At 42.1% G+C, this 22,795-nt stretch overlaps 1 protein-coding gene across 1 annotated transcript in view; it reads right to left on the bottom strand.

The window, feature by feature from the left end:
* Positions 1-6,355: 6,355 nt before the first annotated feature.
* PLCL2 (phospholipase C like 2) overlaps positions 6,356-22,795 on the bottom strand; it is a 178,486-nt gene continuing 162,046 nt past the window's right edge. Inside the window, exon 6 of the mRNA XM_012766972.2 lies at positions 6,356-7,209. Within this exon, the coding sequence (XP_012622426.2) occupies positions 7,030-7,209 (180 nt within the window). The 3' untranslated portion in view covers positions 6,356-7,029. The remainder of the gene's footprint in view (positions 7,210-22,795) is intronic.

Genomic DNA, 22,795 nt, shown 5'->3' with positions numbered 1-22,795 from the left:
TCTGCTGAATACTGTAAGGGAACTCTGCAGATATGTGTCCTTCGTCTGTGCAGCTCTCTCCTCTTGGGTACTCTGTCCTGAAAATTTTAGCCACTTTGGTCTTCCAGGTCTCTCAGCTCCATTGCTTCAACTTTGGGAGTCTTCTAAGTTCTGTTTGGTTTTCCCCTCCTTGCACCATGACCTGGAAACTCCTTCAAGGTAATAAGCTGGGGCAATCATAAGGCTCGCTTCATTTGTTTCCCTTTTCTAAGTCGTCACTATCTTTCTAAGCCTAATGTCCAGTGTCTTGAAAACCATCATTTCATATATATTTTCTGGGTTTTGCTATTTTAAGCAGAAAGGAAAATATGTTCTCTATCTTGGCTGAGGGTGGACATTAGCTATATTCACCTTAGAATAGCACAGGGCTGCTGGCATGGGATCACAAACATTTCCTTCTATACAGGTTTGGGCACACTATTTGTATAAAAACTTAATTCTTATGCAACCATAATATTATAAAGGCTTGCTATTAACTTTCTAATTTTAGAACCAATCTTAGAAAAGCATGAAGAGTTTATAGTTACAGAATAGAGTATTAATGGTATCTAGAGACCTTGCCAATGTGGCCGAGTAGGAGTGTGGTGGTTGGGAGTTGCAGGTGCAGAAGCTGTGGAGGGAAATAATGGAGAGCACTGATTTTCTGATATCCATGGTGGTGGATCAAAGTATTATAGTCAACAATTGATGCATCAAGAAACAGTTTTAAATATATTACTAAAAGTTATAAAGGTAAACCAAGAGAACTAAAATGAAAATATTCTTACCAGGGATTGGGAAGGGACAAAAACGAGAAGGAACAGTGAAATGACCCACATTTTTCATCTTCCTTCATGTGAAGTCAGTAGGTCTTTTTAAAGTCGATAAAGTGGAAGACAGAGGTATAAACATATTGTCTATTGCTGCAGCATCCATGATGGTAGCCACTAGCCACATGTGGCTAATGACTTACTGAAAGGTGGCAAGTGCAACTGAGGAATGAAATTTTTTAATTAAATTTTTATTAATTAAAATTTAAATCTGTAGCCACATGTGGCTAGTGGCTATCATATTAGATAGCACAGATTTAGATGTTCCTGTCATCACAGAAAGTTCCATTGGACAGCACTGGTCTAGAGTTTGGAGACTATTATCAGAAAAATCAAAATCAGAAATGATTAAGCATGGTAAGTGCTTAGCACTGGGACTTGGGAAAATGGGGTTGAGTTTTACTCTTCATATCAGCCCTTCTTTATGCTTTGAATATTTAGTATCTATATTGTGTCTTGTTAATATGCTCAGGATGCTCACCTCGACCTGTCATCTCAATGGCCACAACAGTCATTCCCAGAGGATTTTTACAATTTTTAGTTTAGAGCCCTGTGCGATACCTAAAAATATTTTTAGATGGGAAGTACTGCTTTTTATGAATTAGGATAGTTACATTTAAACATAAATTATTAAGTTGTTAATCTTTATTTTCTACGTAACATCTGTGACTTTGATTGAATAAGAAATTATTCTAGATAGAACTGAATTGCTATTCATCACTTTCCAGTCCATAGCTCTACTATTTTTTGAGACAGGGTCTTGCTCTGTCACCCAGGCTGGAGTGCAATGGTGTGATCATAACTCACTGCAGCCTCAAACGCCTGGCCTTAAGCAATCCTCCTGCCTTGGCCTCCCAAAATGATGGGATTACAGACATGAGCCACTGTACCTGGCCTCTACTTCTTAAATATTCAATGCTTTGACTTCCCTTATCCTTAATGAGCTATACCTTTTCTTTACAGTCAAAGTTGGAGGAAGGCATTTCTGGTGGCCCTGTCTCCAGGTGAGGTGGCATTGGCCCTTGCCCACTCTGGGGAGTGGGAGGAGGGCAGTGTGCCATCTGCATTTGACTTTTTTGGTAATAATGAGCACGTACTTCTTTTGCAACTAAGTAAAACCAATGAAATGTGAAATAAACACAATAAAACTAAATGTTTGGTACTAACCTTTTGGGAAAACAAGACCAATATCCCTGAGAAGCCCGAGCCCTCTGTGAGTGGCCCCAGCCCTCCCTCTCCTTCTCTGCACACCGGGCTCACTGGCCTTCCTTTAGGTCCTCAAGCAGGCTGCACTCCCTCCTGCCGCTGGCCTTGCAGCACACTGGGGGCTTGGCCTAAATTGCCTAAATTGTTTCACCCCTCCATGACCCTTTTCTTTGGGGTGGGGCACATAGGGAGGGCGTATTTGCCTTCAGGTCTCAGCTTCAATATGGCTTTCTCAGGGAACTGTCTGCAGCAGTTTGTATTTTCCAAAGCCGACCTTGCCAATACTTCCTATCTCAGATCCTCTTCTGCAATGTGACCTTGACACTCCCCCATCCAGAGGAGGAGCCGAGTTCGCCACCCCCTTGAACCTGGCGGGGACTTAGTGACTCGCTTAAACAATGGAAGGCAGCAGAGGCGACATTCTGAGACTTCCCAGGATAGCCCTTAAGGAGCCACAAGAAGACCATATGTGTATCCTTGGGATGCTCACGCTCTGTACGGTCCCCCTGGGAAGCCAGCGCCTACTGTGAGAAGTCCCAGCCACATGGAGAGACTGTGTGCAGATGCTCTGGTCACAGCCCCAGAACTCCCTGGGGACAGCCGTGTGAGGGAGCCCCTGGCTTGTCCAGCCCAGCCAGATGACCACAGTCCCTGCTGATATCTGCCAGCCACTGCACGAGAGACCCCAAGCAAGAGGCACAAGGGGAGTCCAGTCAACCCACAGGGCCATGGGAGACAACAATAAATGACTGCTTCAGGTTTCAGGGGTTGTCTTATGAAGGATGCTCCATCCATCTCCCCAGGAGAGGTGAGGCCTCTCATGGCTCCACCTTTCAGTAACAGCAAATGGTGATAATACAAGTCCACTGCGAGCCAGGCACTGGTCTGAGTGCTCTACAAACACCATCTCACTCAGGCCTCGTAAGATCCCTGTGAAGGAAAGAAGCACTTTCTAAAATTCTTCTAAAATTACCGAGGCAAGGTAGATGAAGAACATCCTGCCTCAATACTCAGCTGGGATGTGAGTCAGGCAGCCTCTCAGCAGGGCCCCTCACAGCACTTGCCGTGGTCTTACTTGGACCTGTGTCTTTGGGATTATCTGGGTAAATGTCTGTCTCTTCCCAACCACACGTGAGCTCCCTGGGGGCTGGGGCCAAACCTGTTTTTGTTCGGGGTGAATCCCTGCTGTCTATAACATGCTCAACATCAGGGTGAGTAAATCTCAGTGGCTTCTAGGGAGCTCACATTCAGCATAAAAGAAGAATAAAATGCTAACGGCCCATCATTCTTTACAAGATAGTACTTGACTTGTAGTTTAGAGGTGAAATATGTATTTGGAATTCAAAGGAGAGCTTGGGAGTCTTTGGAGCACTTTGCGACCCTGGTTGTTAGTTAACCTGTCTTAAGTCTTCATTGCTTCATCTATAATAGCGAGTAAACACCTTGCCAGTTGTTGAGAGGATGAAATGATATATGCAAAGTGTCTTGAACACAGTCCTTGGCACATAAACCCAATGAAGAGTCCCACTGTCAAATATAATAGAAAATTCTTCCAACTGACAGTAAATGTTAAGTCTGCTCATATCAAATATTAGTGAAAACATGAGCAACCGCTGAAAATGGCAGACAGATCCAGCCTGGGCAATCTCACTCATTGGGTGAGTAAATCAGAGCTAAAATTTGCGTTTATAATTTTTTTAAACACTTGATTAAAGATTCAACAAATTCAAAGTAACTCAACATGCTGAATGAGGCCACATAATGAAGACTGCTTGTGGAAACCTTTGTCCGCTGGATGGCTTCCCTGTTCCGTGTTTGGCAGCCCCCACTCCATGTGGACCTGAAGAGCCTCCTCCCATGGGAATACTGACCACCCAGCCCAAGCAGAACTGCACCCCCCGCCCTGGCCCTGGGTCGCACCTGCCTGAGATGGAGGAGGCGAGCATTTGTGTTTACATGACTTCTCTCCCATTATTCAGAAACCGTAGCTGCTAAAGGCAGAAAATAGACCCATACGTGCCACGGCTTAAGTGGCTGAGAGGGTAAATTTCATATGCCATGTACAAAGAGGAGGCAGAATGTAGCGTGTTCATGATGCCTCACGATCTACTCTGTGGGCTTGACGTCAACATGACTGCAGGAAACCTGACCCTGGGCTTGATCGGCACTTGTCAGTGTGACTTTTTATTTCCCACTGAACTGACCAGGTATTTGCCAGTTTCTGAGCCTTTTTGTGCAACTCTTCCTTCTCCTGTGTCCACAGCAGAGACTTACCAGTTGTTTGGATCACACATTCCTTCTGATTGGGAGTGATGTCGTGTGTGTGTGTGTGTGTGTGTGTGTCCAGTGTGATCCATGCACACATCGGTCGGTTTCACAGAGAATTGTTTGTATTTACAGTAAGTAGCTTAATGGGTGCTCCTCCATTTAAGGAATTAGATGACGGAAGGAAGCCAGCATGTCACCTCAGCTGTCACCGTAACGTATGAAACCCAGGAACAGGGATCTCATTTTCATTTGGTCAGTGGGGGTTATAAGGCCTCCACAGGTCCAATCTAGGGTGGGCCAATCAGTCCTCTGCAAGAGAAAACTGTTTATAAAGTCCGTAAGTCATAATGCCCTAGCCAGTTTCACAAATGTTTCCTGCTTCCGTGGAAGGGGGAAAAGAGAATAGAGCAGCTCAGTTGGCTGTGAATTGGTGCCCTGCTGACCTGGGTCACCAGCATCGCTGCAGGAAGGTGCATACCCTGGGGCGGGGAGGGGGGTTCCAGACAAACAGGAGAAACACTGCAACCCTGGGGACAACTCCCCAGCAGGCGCACCTGCTTTTCCCATCACTTGGCTTATAATTCCTTTGAAGAGATGGGTCAAAAGGTTGACGTTTTCATGTGGAAAGGTGGAGCGAACCCTGCGTTGGGTCCATTACCAGCACTACCCCTAACAGAATTTGCGACATCTGGCGTGTGTTTGATTTTTCTTATCTGCAACTTCTGCGTCTGGAAAAGAGAGCCTCGGACTGAATAATCACATAGATGCTTTCAGTTCTAAAATTGTTGAATCTAAGTCTATCTAATAAACTACAACAAATTACATGTGTCTTGCTATCAGAGTCATTCAAGTCACATATTAGATAATGCCTGTCATTACTAGAAATGTAGTGATTTTTTTCATTATATTTAAAATTTTTTTTATGATGTCAGGATTTTTAAATTGAATATTGCTATGTATTAATACTTATCAGCTCAATTCAAGGATTGCCAACAATAATCTAAGTTACACATTATTTTATTTCTCATCCTATAAATCTACTTTTAATTCTATTATTTTCTATTCATTTTTTTTCCTCCCTGTATAGAGTTCATTTCTGAGCTAAGAGCCTACGCTGTTGGCTGGCAGTTAGCTGGCGTGTGTGTGTGTGTGTGTGTGTGTGTGTGTGTGTGTGTGTGTGTGTGCAGGAAACTCACTATTATTATCTAAGTAGCAGATGAGTTTCTTTTCTAACTGGAATTATATGGGGGGCCAGTGGGGATGAGTACTTTAACTCAAACACGCTATTAGAATGCAAATGACAAGAATGAGCAAAAGAATTGTTTTTTAAGAGGATCTTTAGGAGCCTGGGCAGAAATAAACAAAATATATCAGCCTGAGTGAGCATCTCCCTGAGAGGAAATAACTAGTAAGACACCTTGCTGAGGATTACATATATTAGCACTTAACTGGCTCACATACCTGTATCACTGAATAAGAAAAAAAGAGGCTGCTGAAGATTGTAGGGAGCTTTTACTCCTCCAAAATTTGAAAGCAATAATTAGGATAATTCAGTAGCTTTTGATGGTGCAAAGTTTTGCTGATTTTGAAAATTAAAGTTTAGATTAAAAACTTAGCTTTTAATTGCCTTTCAAGAGTGAAGGAGAAACAAAGACTTTCTAAGACAAACAAAAACTGGAGGAAATTTGTTGCCAGGAGACGTGAGGGAAAGCCACGCCCACTTCCGTGGTGTGACTGCCTCTGCCTCTCGGTGGCAGACCCAGGCCATGGCGCTGTGGCACTGAGTCACAAGCACCAGGAAGGCAGCTGCGGTGCTCGGTGCTCCGTTGGTTCTCTCCACAGTGAGTGGGCTGACCTGGCTTGAGGCTGTCAAAACCCCACGGAAAGCAAAAGAAAGCCAAGCCAGACAAGCAACTCATTTTCCACGAAGCTGTTCGACAAGTAATTGGTTACTCTTAAGAGTAGAATATTTTGAACTAGAAATTCTAAAAGTTAACGTTTCATTAAAAGCATGCACTGCTATTGGAGAAATATCATAAAACATCTTTTTAATGTGAACACTACTTCGTACAATGAAAAACTATTTACAATGTGTTGCTTCCAGAGTGGTGGCTTTTCCATTGTGTCTCTCTCCAGCCGGGGAGCTTCAGTCCAATTGCACGTTGTCCTTGTCCTCGATGGCTCTCCGAGGTCCTTGCGGGTTCGGGGAACCCGTCCGCTTACATTCTCCTCAGTGGGTATGGCTCAGCAAGCATGCTACCAAAATCACCTCTAACCCAGAGACTCTGGCAACCCCACACAAGTAAAATGCGTAGATCAAGTTTTTTTTCCTCCAATAAACACTAATTTGATAATCCAATCCACTTTCATCTTAAGAAATTGTTTTCACTTAGGAAAATATCTGTTTCTCAATGGAACTAAAGTGAATAATCTGTTCTTCTTCATAACTGGAACCGAGTTGGGATGTCTTTGTATACAAATATAGCATATTTTGGCCGGGAATATAATTTCTTATTAAAGAGTTTATTTGCCTTCACACGCAGGATTGCTACATACATTCACAGTTTTAATAGACTGTAATTAGCTATTCCAGTTGTGCTTTAAAATCCCCAATATGATTCTCATTAGTGAGTGCAAAGCAAATGTCCCATCTGACTACAGTTGGTCCTGGAGTTATAAACTCCGTGACGACTGAGGGTGAGTCCCCTCACTCTGCAGTTTCATCATTTGCTTTTTCAGGTATGACCTCCAGGCTCCGGCGTGGCTTCTGGACATCGGCATTTTCAGTGCCTGGCTTGTTCAGTCCACACGACACAGCAGCAAAATGGATTTGTTTCAGGTTCTCCAAAGTCTCGTTCTTAGCATATTTCAAAAGATCTGCTTGTCCCTGTAACAAAACATGCAATGAAACCATATTAGATATGGCATAACTCACTACTCTACTTTAACAATACAGATCTTCTGCGGAAATGGAAATATTTTGATTCTGCAAGAGGGCATGTTTATCTCTTATTGACACTGCATCCCAACAGGCCAATTTTAATTCAAAAAATGAGTCTGTTTTCCTGGTTTCCACACCACAGTCCCAGAGTAGCTGCCTTTTGGGCCCTTTCCATTTATAAATCTCAACAGAGTCCTTGTGTGCCTGGATTATTCCTGTCCATTCTGGTTAAAATTACATCTTTAATTAATTGTTTGGCCAATCTTGTTTTTTCCCTTTTAAGAGTTGTTTTTAAAAAAAACTTTTTATTTTTGAATAAGTTCACACGAGGATACAAATACAGTACAGAGAGGACTCGTGCATTCGTTCTCAAATTTCCCCCGGTGGTTACATCGCACATCACTATAGTACAATATCAAAGCCAGGACGCTCACAGTGGCACAAAGTGTGCCTACGCTTCTGTGTAACCTTATCATACGTGTGGAGTCACGTGACCCCACTGCAATCAAGACGCAGGACGACCCCATCCCCACAGAGCTCTCCCTCGTACTGCGGCTTTACAGTCACACCTGTCCCCTCCCCTCCCCCATCCCTGACCCCGGCAACCACCAGGCCATTCTTCCTCTCTGGAAATTGGCTTTGGAGCCCACACAGCCTCTGATAAGTGCTGGCAGACATAGGCACACGTGGGTCCTCACTGAGCAACTCCACTCTGGATAAACTTTCTTGGCCAAATTTAACTTTCTTTTATGAGGTCTAACCATCAACTTGAGATACATACAGCCTAACACGTATACAGGTCAGAAAACGGTGGGTGGACCGAGAGTCTGGAATCTGAGCTGATGATGCACGTTGTCAGCCTCGTTGTTCTTGACATTCTGGGCCAGAGGATTCTTTGGGGGGCTGTGTCATGTGCTAGGTATATCTTAGGGCATCTAGCAGCAGTCAGGTCTTTACGCACTAGAGACCAACAGTATCCCTTCAGCTGTGACAACCAAAACTGTCTGCAGACATTGCTAAATATCTCCTGGTGGCTCAAACTACCCCTGGTTGGGGACAGCTGGGCTAATGGATCAGATGATGATTTCAAGATTGTTGAGCAGAAGACAGAATGCAATGCTCCATTATAAATTGCAACACTCCCACTTTGCTTTTCATTCTATTCTTCCTTTCAAATTTCATCTGCCTTACACTAATGGTTCTTTTTACTTACACTGTTACCTTTCCCTTTTTTCTTATTCTCCTTGCTCACTATTTTTTTCCTTCTTCTCAGGCTCTTGCTTTAGCCTATTATTTTCTTTATGGCTCCTCTACAATTTGGCTGTCTCTTTGTCATGCTTACATCTCTTTTCTCCCTTTTTTTGCACTGCCTCCCAATGTGTGTGTGTCCCCTTTAAAATACTATTGTCCAACAAGAAGCTGGGGCCCGCTGCAGATGAGTAAGGCCTTACCTTGGCAGGTCACTGGTCTATAATCAAGTTTCAGCCACTGGGGAAAACAAATTGCAAGGCGATTTTAAACCACTGTGAGGCCTGAGTCCACAGAATGGTTCACTGCTTACCACTTACCATATGTGGTTTTCTTGCTTTAGAGGCCTTTAATTAGTAACTATATATAGACGTTACATTGCTTAGCTTAACTGAAGGAGCTTCATTTTTATTCATTCTTACTAGTCACTAAACTCATATGCTGAAAATTTAGGTTACAAGGTCTCTGTATATATCATGTTTCCCCGAAAATAAGACCTACCCATAAAATAAGCCCTAGCAGGATTTCTAAGCATTTGTGCAATATAAGCCCTACCCCGAAAACAAGACCTAGTGATGGGCGTGGCTACGCAGCGCATCTGCACAACCCATGCATTTTGTCGCAGAGCAGTAAGGAAGACAAGCAACCCTTCTCATCTGCCCCATGAGAGCTCTATTGCTCGACATGAGAGATTGGGGCCAATGGTTCTAAAGGAAATAGAGTCGCAAGAAATTCAGGATGGAATTCGGGGTTTGGAGAGTTATGATGATGTTCCAGAAGAAGACGACTTAACTATATTTGAATAAATGTGGATGGTTGTACCGTACTTAAAAAAAAAAATAAAACAACCCCTGAAAATAAGCCCTAGGGTGTCTTCTTGAGGAAAAATAAATATAAGACTCTGTCTTATTTTTTGGGAAACACGGTAGATATAGTATATTGTGTCAGGATTATTATTTCATATTCAAGAGCTTATTTGCCTTCACAAGCAGAATTACTAATACATAGATATTCCACTATGTTTTAAAATTCCAAATATTATTCCTTTTTAATTGGTAAGCTTTATTTTTTAGAGCAGTTTTAGGTTGACAGCAAAAAACTCCAGAAACTATAAGAGAGTTACCGTATGTCCCCTGTCCCCTCACCCCTCACACAGCCTTCGGCAGCACTGACATCCTGCACCACAGCGGGACACCTGTAAGTCCATCGACCTAGCTTGGCACATCATCATCACCTAAAGTTCACTGCTTAAAGTAGGGTTCACTCTTGGTGTCATACATGCTATGTGTTTGGACAAATGTCTAATGACATGTATCCACCATTACCATATCACACAGAGTATTGCTGCTGCCCTAAAAACCTCTGTGCTCTGCCTAGTCATCCCTCCCCACCCCCAATTCCAACCACCCCATCTTTTTACTGTCTCCATAGTTTTGCCTTTTCTACAATGCCATACAGTTGGGGTCATACAATATGCAGCCTTTCTGATTGGCATCTTTTACTTAGTAATATGCATTTAAGTTTCCTCCATGTCTTTTTATGGCTTGCTAGCTCATTTCTTTTTTTTTTTTATTTATTTCAGCATATTATGGGGGTACAGATTTTAAGGTTTCAATAAATACCCATTTCCCCCCTCCCCCCACAAGTCTGAGTCTCCAGCATGACCATCCCCCAGATGGTGCACATCTCACTCATTATGTATGTATATGCTGTTCAGTTAATACTAATTTGCTGGTGAGTATATGTGGTGCTTTAGCTCATTTCTTTTTAGCGTTGAACAATACTCTATTGTCTGGATGTACCACAGGTTATTTATCTACTGAAGGACATCTTCGCTGCATCCAAATTTTGGCAATTATGAATAACACTGCTATAAACATCTCTATTCAGTTTTTTGTGTAGACATAAGTTTTCAACCCATTTGGGTAAATACCAAGGGGTATAATTGCTGGATTACATGGTAAGAGTATATTTACTTTTGTAAAAAACTGCAAAACTGTCTTCCAAAGTGGCTGTACCATTTTGCACACCCACCAGCAATAAATAAGTTCCAGTTGCTCCAAATCCTCGCCAGCATTTGGTGTTGTCAGTGTTTTGGGTTTCGGTTACTCAAATAGATGTGCACTGGTATCTCACTGTAGTTTTAATTTGCATTTCTCTGATGACATATGATGTGGAACGTCTTTTCATATGCTTAGTTGCCATCTCTATATCTTCTTTGGTGAGGAGTTTATTCAGGATTTTGGCCATGTTTTAATCAGGTTGTTTATTTCCTTAATGCTGAGTTTTAAAAGTTCCTTGTATTTTTTGGAAAGCAGTACTTTATCAAATGTGCCTTTTACAAATATTTGCTCCCAATTTGTGGCTTCTCTTCTCATTCTCTTGACATTGTATTTCACAGAGCAGAAGTTTTTAATATTTTTAATCCATTTTTAAAATCCATTCTTTCTTTCCTGAATTGTTTTTGGTGGTGTATCAAAAAAGGTCACCTAGATTTTCTCCTATGTTATCTTCTAGGAGTTCTGTAGTCTTGTATTTTACCTTGGTAAAGACAAGGTCTATGATAAATTTTGAGTTAACTCTTATGAAGGGTGTAAGATCTGTGCCTAGATTTAATTTTTTTTAATTGCATGTGGATGTCCAGTTTTCCTAGCACCATTTGTTAAAAAGACTATTTCTGGGCTTTCTGTTCTGTTCCATTGATCTATTTGTCTGTTCTTTTGCCAATACCACACTATTTTGATTGTAGCTTTGCAGTAAGTCCTGAAGTCAGGTAGTGTCAGTCCTCTAACAAATAATTATTGATCTGATTTCTTTAACAGATATAGGACTATTCAGATTATCTATTTCTTCTTATGTGAGTTTTGGCAGGTTGTGTCTTTCATAGAATTGATCCATTTCATCTAGGTCATCAAATTTTGGGGCATAGAATTGTTCACAACATTCCTTTATTACCCTTTTAGCATTCATAGGATATGTGGTCATGTGCATTCTTTCATTTCTGACATTAGTAATTTGTGTCATTTTTTTTTTTTTTTCTGAGTTACCCTGGCTAAAGGCTTATTGATCTTATTAAAGTTTTCAAAGAACTAGAACTAGCTTTTGGTTTTATTGATTTTCTCTATTTTTTTCCTGTTTAATTTCATTGATTTCGGCTCTAATATTATTTTTATTAATACAAATTAGTGGGTCCTTGTTTAAAATGCCTACCTGCTACATCCTTGGCTTTCACACGTCCCAAACTGAGTTCCTGATATTCTGCTACTCCCCCTACGCCAGCTCCTCCTCAGTTAGAGCAACTCCATTCTTGCAGTGACTTGGACCAAGGACCCTGGTGTCATCACTGAGTCCTTTCTTTCTCTCCCATCCCTCATCCTGCCCAGCAGCAGCTCCTATTGTCTCAATCTTCAAAACCCACATATAAAGGCTCTCACCACTTCCTACCAGCCTCACTGCCACCATCATAGTTTAAGCTACCGTCATCTTTCTCTGGGTTTATGACAATACCCTTCTGAGATCTTTCGTCTTCTCCCTTTTCAATGCGACAGCTAGAAAGCTCCCATGAAAACACAGAACATGACTCCTACTCTGTTCAAAATCCTCTGGTGACTCCTGAAATAGCTCAGAGTGAACATCAAAGTCCTTGCCCACGGCCCAACATGACCTGCCCCACAGCTGTTCTCATCCCCTCCATCTCCCCTCCTTGTTTACTTGGCCTCTGTTCCCTGGCCTCCTAGATGTTCCTCACGCCAGCAGGTCCTCTCCAGGCTGGCCGCAAGGTCTGCGCCCTTGACACGCCCTCTGCAGGGAAGGCTCCTGCCCAGAAACACACCCGGCTCTCTTCCTTACCTCCAGGTCTTGACCCCGAAGCTCTCCTCACAGCGGCACCAGCCCGTCTTGTCTCATTAGAACTCCCGCTTCCTACGATTCTCCTTACCTTGCTTCTCCTTACCTTGCTCCCTGCCTTGCTTTTTCTACGACACTTACTACCATCTGATGTGCTCTATTGCTTTGTTTATTGTCTGTCTCTCCCATTAAATGTGAGCTCCACAAGGGCAGGAATTTTTGTCTCCTGATCACTCACTGCTGAATCCTCAGAGCCTGGAAGAGTGCTGGGTACATAGTAAGGGCTCAATAAATATCCGACAAATGAAGGTAATTAAAGTAAAATGTGGAAGTGTCCTCTTTAATCTTCACAGCTGCCCCTAAACAGTATGGTTTCTCTTTTTCTCAGCATACATATATCTCACAAATAGGTATTTTATTTTTTATGTAAATAGGATCAAACAATCTATATTGCTCTTTGGTTTCCTTTTTGCTTAACAAATTTATGTCTTAGCGATCTTTCTAATGTCAGCATATATAGATCTACCACATGATGACAGGGTATTTAGAAACAAAAATTCCCAGATGGTATAGGGTAATTAATGTGGTAATAACAGAGTTCTCTATCTGGTTAAACCTTATGTTTCCCAAGCTAAGACAAGTCATTACAGCATCTTGAACAGACCAAGCCTTTGGCCATTATCCAAGTGAGACACAAAGGACCCCCAAAGGCAATAAATTTGGGCTTCGGGAGCTGCTGAAGTTTGTCCATATCATTTTTATTTTGTTCTATGTGTCTAAAACCACATGCCTGACCTGTCTTGGAGTTGAGACCATAGCATGAGTATAGAACAATTCTGAAGGAGGTGCGTTGTTTGCTGTTACAGTGTTCCTATTTCATTGCTTCAAAAGGTTCAAAAGCGTGAAGGCTATTTAAAACGCTGCCGCCAACTGACACAGGGTGCCTGGTTTTGAAAACTCCATCTATGAAGCTGGCTTTGCAATGTTTTCAGTTGAAAACTCAAATGTCATCTGGCTTCACACATTCTGTTTTGAATTTCGTAAGTTATTCTATTTTGTTTTCATCTTGAAAGAGTTATAACAACCTTAGGTCAACATATTTAAGGTTCTTACTTAGGCCAAGAAAGTAATCTTTAAAAGATGTCAGTAAGGGCAGTGGTTGGATTCCGAGTCCGGCGTGACCATGCTCTTTCTGGCTGTGCCCAAGGCTTACCTGGATTGGATCAGAGGCTGGGAGCAGCCAAGACAGGAATGATGGCAGAGGCCAAAAGCTAGAGCCGGCACCCCGGCTGTATTCAACACTTGGCAATTCACCACACTTTCTGTGTGACCACAGAAGATGCCTGGTTTTTAATATATTGAAAATATTTCAAGACCCATCTGTTCGTGCTACATAGCTTTTGAAACCAAAATTAACAATTACAATTCATTGCTTTTATGGAGACCCATAGATAAAACAACAGGGATTTCATACTCCAGTTAAGTTTTTCAGAGCCCTTCGTCAACCTATCTATTAGGAAAAAACAGAGTTGCCTTGCTTCTGAGGTGAGTGATCCAATGTAGCCACGACGACTTCCCTTGACCTCTGCCACTGACCCATACAGTGGCCACATGCTTGGGAGCTGGAGAGAGCAAAGACTGGCACCTGCCATTCCCTGGGGGCCAGCAGACACTTTTCTTCCCAATTCCAGATACTTTTCTTCCAAATTCCATGCAGTGGGAGGAAGGAGAAAGAGGAAGACAGTTTGGGAGTTTGAGGGGAGGCACAAGATATTTGAATATCTTTATTTAACACAAATAGAAATGTAAGTTACCAGTGTCTGGTTTGACCTCAGCATGTCTGGGGCCCACATTGACTTCTGAGCTATTCTGGGCCCAAAGGCCCCAATCTGAGAAGGGTCACCTGAATGGGTATGGTGGCCTCCTTCCTGGCTTTCTTATCTACTTGGGAACACAGAGAGGAGCACAGCAGATTTTGGGCACCTTCACTGATATCACCTGCTCCACAAAGGGATGCGACTGACCCTAAATAAAGGGAGGGAGGAGAGCACCAAGGCCCAGCATGAAGACAGACGGTCCCCCTGACTGAGCCCAGCACCAACCCACGTGTTGGGCCCTTGCCTGGCAACTGGGTTTGCATGTGTCTTATTTCCCCAACTAAACCATTGTGCCTTATCTTTCCTGTCACCTTGCGAGTCTCCAAGAGCCCTTGGGTATGTGCTGCTCTGTGATCAAGACCAGAGAACTCAACCTGTAAAACCCTAACACAAATCTCACAACCAGAAATAAAAGCCAGGCGGACAGGAAGTTGCTTTTTCTTCACCGGTTACCTATCTGGCATATTAATAGTATGTGGTTACAAACATGGTACCTTTTAGCAAATATTTTGTGGTTAGTCACTGTTTGGGGTGATGAAAACTCATATAGAAACTGAATACATTTCAATACAGCATTTCATAAGTATTCAGAGTCACAGACCAAACGCACAGACTCCTTCCAGAGTGCTGTGATAAAACTATGGAGACAGTAAAAAGATCAGTGGCTGTCAGGGACTGGGGGGAGGTAGGGATGAACAGGCAGAGAAGATAGGATTTTTAGGGTGGTGATACTACTTTACATGATACTATAATGATGGGTACAATCAAAACACCAAGTTGTATACCTTAAATATATACAACAAAAAGTAAATTTAAAAACTGGTAGATATATGTCATTATACATTTGTTCAAATTCACAGATGTTCAACACCAAGAGTGAAGCCTAATATAAACTATGGACTTTGGGAACTCCTGAGCTCGAAAGATTCACCCTCTTCTGCCTCCCAGAGTGCTAGGATTACAAGTGTGAGCCACCACACCCTGCCTATTTAACATATTTCTTACAAGCACAATTCCAACTGGCTGAGGAAGGCTGTGAATGTAATTACAGTCCTAAATTTGAAACCACAGAGGCTACAATATGTCAAAAATTAGATATGAAGAAATATTTACAAGCATAGCCTTCTGGGAATGTTAGCCACCATTTATTGAGAGATTACTATACGTCAGGCACTGTATTAAGCCCTTTACAACGATTATCTCATAAGAATCTCTTAATTCTACCAGGGAAATGTTATTACTACCTGGATTTTATAAAGAGGAAACTGAGTTGAATGAGATTAAGGGCGTTGTCCAAGGGAGAGTCTAAACAGCAAGTTATACTGAAACACACACAGGTTTCTCTCTGTGTGTTTGTTTTATTTTCCTCTCAGATAAACTAAACTGTGGGACCCAAACTACAGAAAGTTGAAGCCAGACACATGTTGTGTGTAATATTTTAAAGCAAGCAAAGTGGAAAGTCCACTACATTTTTAATATACTCAGCATATCAATGATTGTGTAGACAATTCACTCTTCCTGTGATTACATACAGAAGCAGAAATACAGATTTCCAGTGTGTATTTGTTGAATGAGGAACGAGCGAACAAAAGAACGAACAGACTATGGGAGTCTCAGCTACAGATTCTCCATCACAGCTCATTATATTCAGACAGCTCCCCTTTCAAGAGGTCTTTTGTGGCTGGTTGAGCCTGTGGCACATTCATCAGAACTGAGGAAGGCCTTCCAGTCCTGCCAGGGCTACCACCACTGAAGTCTCAATAAACTTCACACCTGAAAAAGACTCCCTGATTATCAGAGCCACCTAAAGCTAGAGCAACAGGAAGCATGCTTTTTCTACAGGATGTTAGATTTGCTTTAAATGCGCATCATTTCTTCTGTCCTTTTGGCCTCCCCTTATGTTCGCTCCCAGGAGTGGAACATCCATGCAATCCAACCGTGTCCCACGGGGGGAGGACTGCCTTTCCCTGCTCTGACTGCCACCACGGGTTCCGAGGAGCTGGCGCAGGTGGACGAGGGGCTCTGCGAGGGAGCAGAAGGGAGGGCAACCTCAACACGGCTCCTGGCCGGGGCCTTTTCCTTAATCCAAAGAGACGTTTCAGTTGTTCGGGGCAGAAGGATGGGTTGGGGGGTGGGGTGGGAGGGCTGATCTGAGGACTGTCCTCACGTCTTCATTTCATTTTCCTGCCACACTTTTTGCCCCTATTTGGGCTGTCATCATATTTACAGTTATTCCCCATTTACCAATGGTCATGCTCAAAAGTTTGTATAAAAGGTAATCATCATACATTTTAAGTATAAGATTCAATTTATTAAATCTAGAATGAATGCCTTCCTCCTCAGAAACAGTTTTATGCTTCCTTAAACAAAGACTCCAAGTGGGGGGCTCTTGGTGGCACCCACAGAGTAGGTGGTGTCTGAGTTGGTCCTCAGGTTCCCAGGCCCGGGGCTGTGGAGGATGCTGCCCTGCACAAAGAAGTGAGATCACGCACCAGCCAATGACACCTCTGGAGCCCAGCCACTGCTAAGGAGTGTGGTTTCCCTGCTACATGCTACAAAGCTCTCTAGGTTCAGACTTTGACCACCTCTCCCTCTGTCACAGACCTGGCTGTGCAGCAGGAGAGGGTTCCCTGTCCACCCAGCACAGAGCTGGCCGCCCTGGCAGCAGGGGTAGGGAGGGCTCAGGAGCAGCCATTGGAGCCTCCAGAGCGGAAGTGAGCCACGACCTCAGCACAGCAGGGAGGAGGCCAGGAGAGGGCTCCAGGGCTGCAGGGCAGGGGAGGGAGGCCCAGCTGCATAAAAAGGGGATGCTGAGAGGCAGGCAGGGCCAGGATGGTGGGCGGGAGAGCTCCGAAGCCACTAGGAAGAACGGTGCACATGAGCACTTCCTTCGCACTGTTAATCTTTTAAGCACACTTTTTGCATAATCAAATGTTAGCAGAATAATCACAAATTCCACATTAGTGGGATCCAAATGTTTGAGGTTTTACTGTGTTTCAAATGGATCAGAAAGAACAGCCTGCCTAATGACAAGCACTACGGTAGTTTGATTTTCTGAGTCACTCTGAGGAGTTTTCACACAATAGATAGAGAAATGGCTTTCAGTCAATTACAGCTTTTCAGGAAACCAGGAAACATAATATATCACCTATAATAAATACAATAACTAAAAGAGTTGGGCATTAATAAAGAAAAGGAGTCATACTTAGACCATCATGGTAATATTTGGAAAAGAAACAAATGGCAGTCTTCAAGTCTTCAACATAAGCACTGCAGCTCAGGTAAAAATGAAGAAAATCAAGATTAATGTCTTACCAGGTGCAAAAACCATCTGGTTTATTGATTTATTTTTGGCAGAAGTCTTATGATCCTGAAGAGAATAAATCTCTAATTACTTGCAGGATTTAGTTGTTAGTCTTGTTTCTGAGGGTAGAAGGGCATAGGTCAGAGAGAGCTAGCTTGGCAGCCACTCATCTGAAAAACATCTTAGGTTGTAACAAGCTTAATTCAAGTCCAAGATATTATACAGAAGCTATAAAAGCCCAGCTATTCTGGCCACTCCAGATGAGATGCCAGCCATGTGAGGAAAGCCTCCTTGGAAGTTCCAGGTCTAGCAGCGCTCCCAGTAGAATAAATTGTCGTGAGTGAGCTCAGCCAACACCACACAGAGCAGAACAACCATCCGGCTGAGCCCAGATAACCCACAGAAACCCACAGAAACATAAGGAATAAGAAGTCATTGCTGTTTTAAGCAACTATTAATAGTTTTGGCATAGTTTGTTATATAGCAATAGATAACTGAAAATAGCCATTAAAGGTGGCTATATTTTGTGCTATCTGACAATACCTTCCTGGATGGTAGACTGAAGCAGAGGGAGAACCTGATTCAAGGACTTATAACTTTAGGAGAAGGTTTATAACTTTAGGACTGTTGGTCTGGAGCACAAAGGCTTGGCTGAGCTAGGAAATACAAACAGATGGAGCACTTGAAATAAAAGCTTAGGACGTACAGTAGGGCCAGACCAAGGCAAGACCAAGTCATAATACTGTAGAAACTCTGAGTGAGCAGAGTGAGCCGGCCAGCAGAGGGAGAAGAATGGAGGACAGGCACAAGAATAAGCAGAAAGACCAGAGAGAAGCAACTGTCTCTGGGGCTGTCAGGGTTTCTGACAGCTTTCTAATCTCATGAGGCTGGACTGCAGTTTCTGGTCTCAGAGTTCCCTGAAATCCCTGTTCCCCCTCACAATCCCCTGTGTGAGCCAGCATCTCTCACCCCTCCTCTGTGAGCTGGCCTAAGTGAGTTTCTACTCTTGGTAACCAAAACAGACCAAGGAAAAACAGGAATCTTCTACTAGGAGATTCTACCACTTTAGGAATGGCAATGAATGGACACAGTGAAAATTATCACCAGTACAGTGAATGTTTTAGCAAACGAAAACTAAAGGTAGAGGAACCCCTTGATTAAGGTGGGCTGAAAACACATGACAGAATTTTCTCTCCACATTCCTGACGAAATGAGCAAAAATAGTAAAATTGGCAAAAACACTACTAAGCAAAACCCTACAAACAGCAACCAGACTAAGAAAAAAGTATAACACAATTCAATAAACTTCTAAAACCCACAGAAGCTATACTGGCAAGTCATACAAATCCTGAAAATTCTGCCTAATACACAACCAAACTGGAGAGATATAAACTGAGTGACTGCCCGTCTCTTTTTACTTCTGTTTGATGGACCAGCAGATGGGACAGAAGGTGAGGGGAGAAAGGAATGACATGGGAAAAGGTGGAAATGGGGCTGGCACACAACTAGAAAACCAGACACAATAGAGAAGACAGTGACTTTCAGGCAGCGCAACACAGCGACACCTGGGAGAAGGTGCACACAGGAGTCCAGCTCGTGCTTGCAGTTTCCACGTGCAGTGCAGGAAAGGGTACCCGAACAGACTAAATTGACAATTCCAAGTGTTGTCAAGGATGTGGAGCAATTGGAACTGTCATAACACTACTGGAGGAAATGCAAAATGGAACAATGTTTTGTAAAGCAGTTTGGCAGTTTCTTAAGAAGTCTCACATATACTTACCATATGACCCAACAATTCCACTCATAGATATTTACCCAAGAAGAATAAAAACATGTATGCATACAAAGACTTGTAGGTACAGCTTTATTCATGTTAGCTAAAAACTGGAAACAATCCAAAAGCCTATCAACTGGTATAAACGAAGCATGTTATACCCATAAAATACTACTTAGCAATAAAAAGAAATGGATGACCGAAACACACATTATCTTGTATGAATCTCAAAAGCGTCATGCTAAATGAAAGAAAGCAGGCAGAAAAGACTATACACAATGTAATTCCATTTGTATGACATTCTGGAATAGGTAAAAGTGTAGAGATAGAAATTAGATCAGCAGTTGCCAACGCAGGGGACTTTACTATAATACAAGGGGGCACAGAGTAATTTTGGGGAGTGATGGAAACTATCATCGTTGTTGTGAGGTTGCATGACTACAGGTGTACCTCATTTTATTGCATTTTGCCATTACTGTGTTTTTTACAAGTTGAAGGTTTGTTGTAACCCTGCATTGAGCAAGTCTGTTGGTACCATTTTTCTAACAGCATGTGCTTACTTCATGTTTCTGTGTCACATTTTGGTAATTCCTGCAATATTTTAAAATGTATTATTATTATTATCTCTGTTATGATGATTTGTGATCAGTGATCTTTGATGTTACTATTGTAATTGTTTTGTGTGTGTCCTGACTGCTCCACAGACCAGCCCTTCCATGTCTCTCCCACTCTCCTCTGGCCTCCCTATTCCAAGACAAAATAATATCAAAATTAGGCCAAGTAATAACCCGACAATGGCCTATAAGTGTTCAGGTGAAAGGAATAGTTGCACATCTCTCGCTTTAATTAAAAAATGATTAAGCTTAGTGAGGCAGGCATGTCAAAAGCCAAGACAGGCCAAAAGCTAGGCCTCTTGCACCAAACAGCCAAATTGTAAAGGCAAAAGAAAAGTTCCTAAAGGAAATTAAAAGTGCTATTCCAGTGAACACACACAAAAGAGGGAGACAGCCTTATTATTGACATGGAGAAAGTTTTAGTGGTCTGGATAGAAGATCAAACCAGCCACAACATTCCCTTAAGCCAAAGCCTAATCCAGGGCAAGGCCCTAACTCTCTTCAATTTTATGAAGGCTGAGGGAAGTGAGGAAGCTGCAGAAGGAAAGTTTGAAGCTAGTAGAAGTTGGTTTATGAGGTTTAAGGAAAGAGGCCATTTCCTTGAACATAAAAGTTCAAGGTGAAGCAGCAAGTGCTGATGCAGAAGTCTAGCAAGTTATCCAGAAGCTCGCACTAAGATAGTTATTGAAGGTGGCTACACTGAACAACAGATTTGCAAGGTAGATGAAACAGCCTTCTATTGGAAGAAGATGCCATGTGGGACCATCATAGCTAGAGAAGAGAAGTCAATGCCTGGCTTCAAAGCTTCAAAGGACAGGCTGACTCTCTTGTTAGGGGCTAATGCAGCTGGTGACTTTAATTTGAAGACAAAGCTCATTTACCATTTAAAAAATCCTAGGGCTCTTAAGAATTATGCTAAATCTACTCTGTGCTCTACAAATGGAACAACAAAGCCTAGATGACAGCATATCTGTTTATAGCATGGTTTACTGAACATTTTAAGCCCACTGGGGAGAACCACTACTCAGAAAAATAGATTTCTTTCAAAATATTACTGTTCACTGACAGTGCACCTGATCACCCAGGAGGTCTGATGGAGACACACAAAGAGACTAATATTGTTCTCATGCCTGTGAACACAACATTCATTCTACAGCCTTGGATCAAGGAGTGATTTTGACTTTCAAGTCTTATTCTCTAAGAAATACATTTTGTGAGGCTATATAGTTGCAACAGATAGTGATTCCTCTTATGGAGCTGAGCAAAGTGAATTGAAAATCTTCTGGAAAGGATGCCATTGAGAACATTTGTGAGTCATGGGAGGAGGTCAAATATCAGCATTAACAGGAGTTTGGAAGGCCTTGATTCCAACCCTCATGGAAGAGTTTGAGGGGTTGAAACTTCAGTGGAGGAAGTCACTGCAGATAGAGTGTAAACAGCAAGAGAACTAGAATTAGGAGCCCGAAGATGTCACTAAATTGCTGCAATCTCATGATAAAAAATTCATGGATGAAGAGTTGCTTCTTATAGATGAGCAAAGAAGGTGGCTTCTTAAGTTGATGGAATCTATTCCTGGCGAGGATGCTGTGAACATTGTGGAAATGACAACAAAGGATTTAGAATATTACATAAACTTAGTTGATAAAGCAGTGACAGGGTTTGAAAGGATTGATTCTGATTTGGAAAGTTCTATGGTGGGTAAAATGATACCAAACAGCATCTCATGCTACAGAGAAATCTTTCATGAATGGAAGAGTCGATTGATGTGGCAAAAATCATTATTCTCTTATTTGAAGAAATTGCCACAGCCACCCAACCTCTGCAGCCACCAACACTGAGGCAAGACCCTCCACCAGCAAAAAGATTATGTCTTGCTAAAGGCTCAGATGATCTTTAGCATTTTTTGGCAATAAAGTATTTTTTAAGTAAGGTATTCACATTGTTTTTTAGACATACTGCTATTGCACATTTAACAGACTACAGTATCATGTAAACATACATTATTTTATGCACTGGGAAACAAAAAAAAAATTCTGTGACTCACTTTATTGTGATATTTGCTTTATTGCAGTGATCTTCCTGGAACTGAATCAGCAATGTCCCTGAGGCTTGCCTGTGTATACATTCGTTAAAGCTCATTGAATTGTGCACTCAATTTTGGTGAATTTTATTTTGCATAAATTATACCTTAGTAAAGTTGACAAAAAAAAAGAATGACGCTAATGATCTAAGGGGAGTGAGGTCTAAGGGCTGGCTTCTGAATCAAAGAAGCATTAACAGAAGCCTGTGGGAATGGACTGAATCCTGTCCCCAGTTATGCAGCAGAAACCCTAGAACAGGACATTTTACAAACTCTGAGAAGAGAAGCCTAGGTCCAACGGTCCTAAGAAGCCCAATTATGACCCAGCTGAGCTTTATCTGTTTCCTTATCATTCCCTTAGGCTGCAGGAAAGCATTGGTGACTTATTGGACTTGTGACAGTGAGACAATTTAAATAATGAACTTATACCAAGCAACATGGGAATTATAGTCTTGGGACCAAATGTGAATGTTTTCAACCTGGACAATGAAAAAATAACAATATGGCCCACCTAGTAATATCAGAGAGTGCAAATATTCTCATTTTTCATAGCAGAATGTCAGTTGTGCTTCTGACACATGTAGCTTCAAAACACCTAATGAAATGACTTCTATTAACATTTTTTATAATCCCTTCCTTTAGCCTCAGAGGGATCTTTTTACCTCTTGTGGTAAAAAAATTACTCATGAATTCATTTAGCTTCTTTATGGTTCACATTTCTCCTATTAAGTAAAATGAAATCTAGTACTTTTAAAAAATTAAAGAAAACAACTATAATAGAATTCTGTC

Source organism: Microcebus murinus, chromosome 1, assembly GCF_040939455.1.
Source record: "Microcebus murinus isolate Inina chromosome 1, M.murinus_Inina_mat1.0, whole genome shotgun sequence".
Lineage (NCBI taxonomy): Eukaryota > Metazoa > Chordata > Mammalia > Primates > Cheirogaleidae > Microcebus > Microcebus murinus.
Note: the sequence above shows the minus strand (reverse complement) of the source record. Positions and strands in the feature narration are given on the sequence as shown.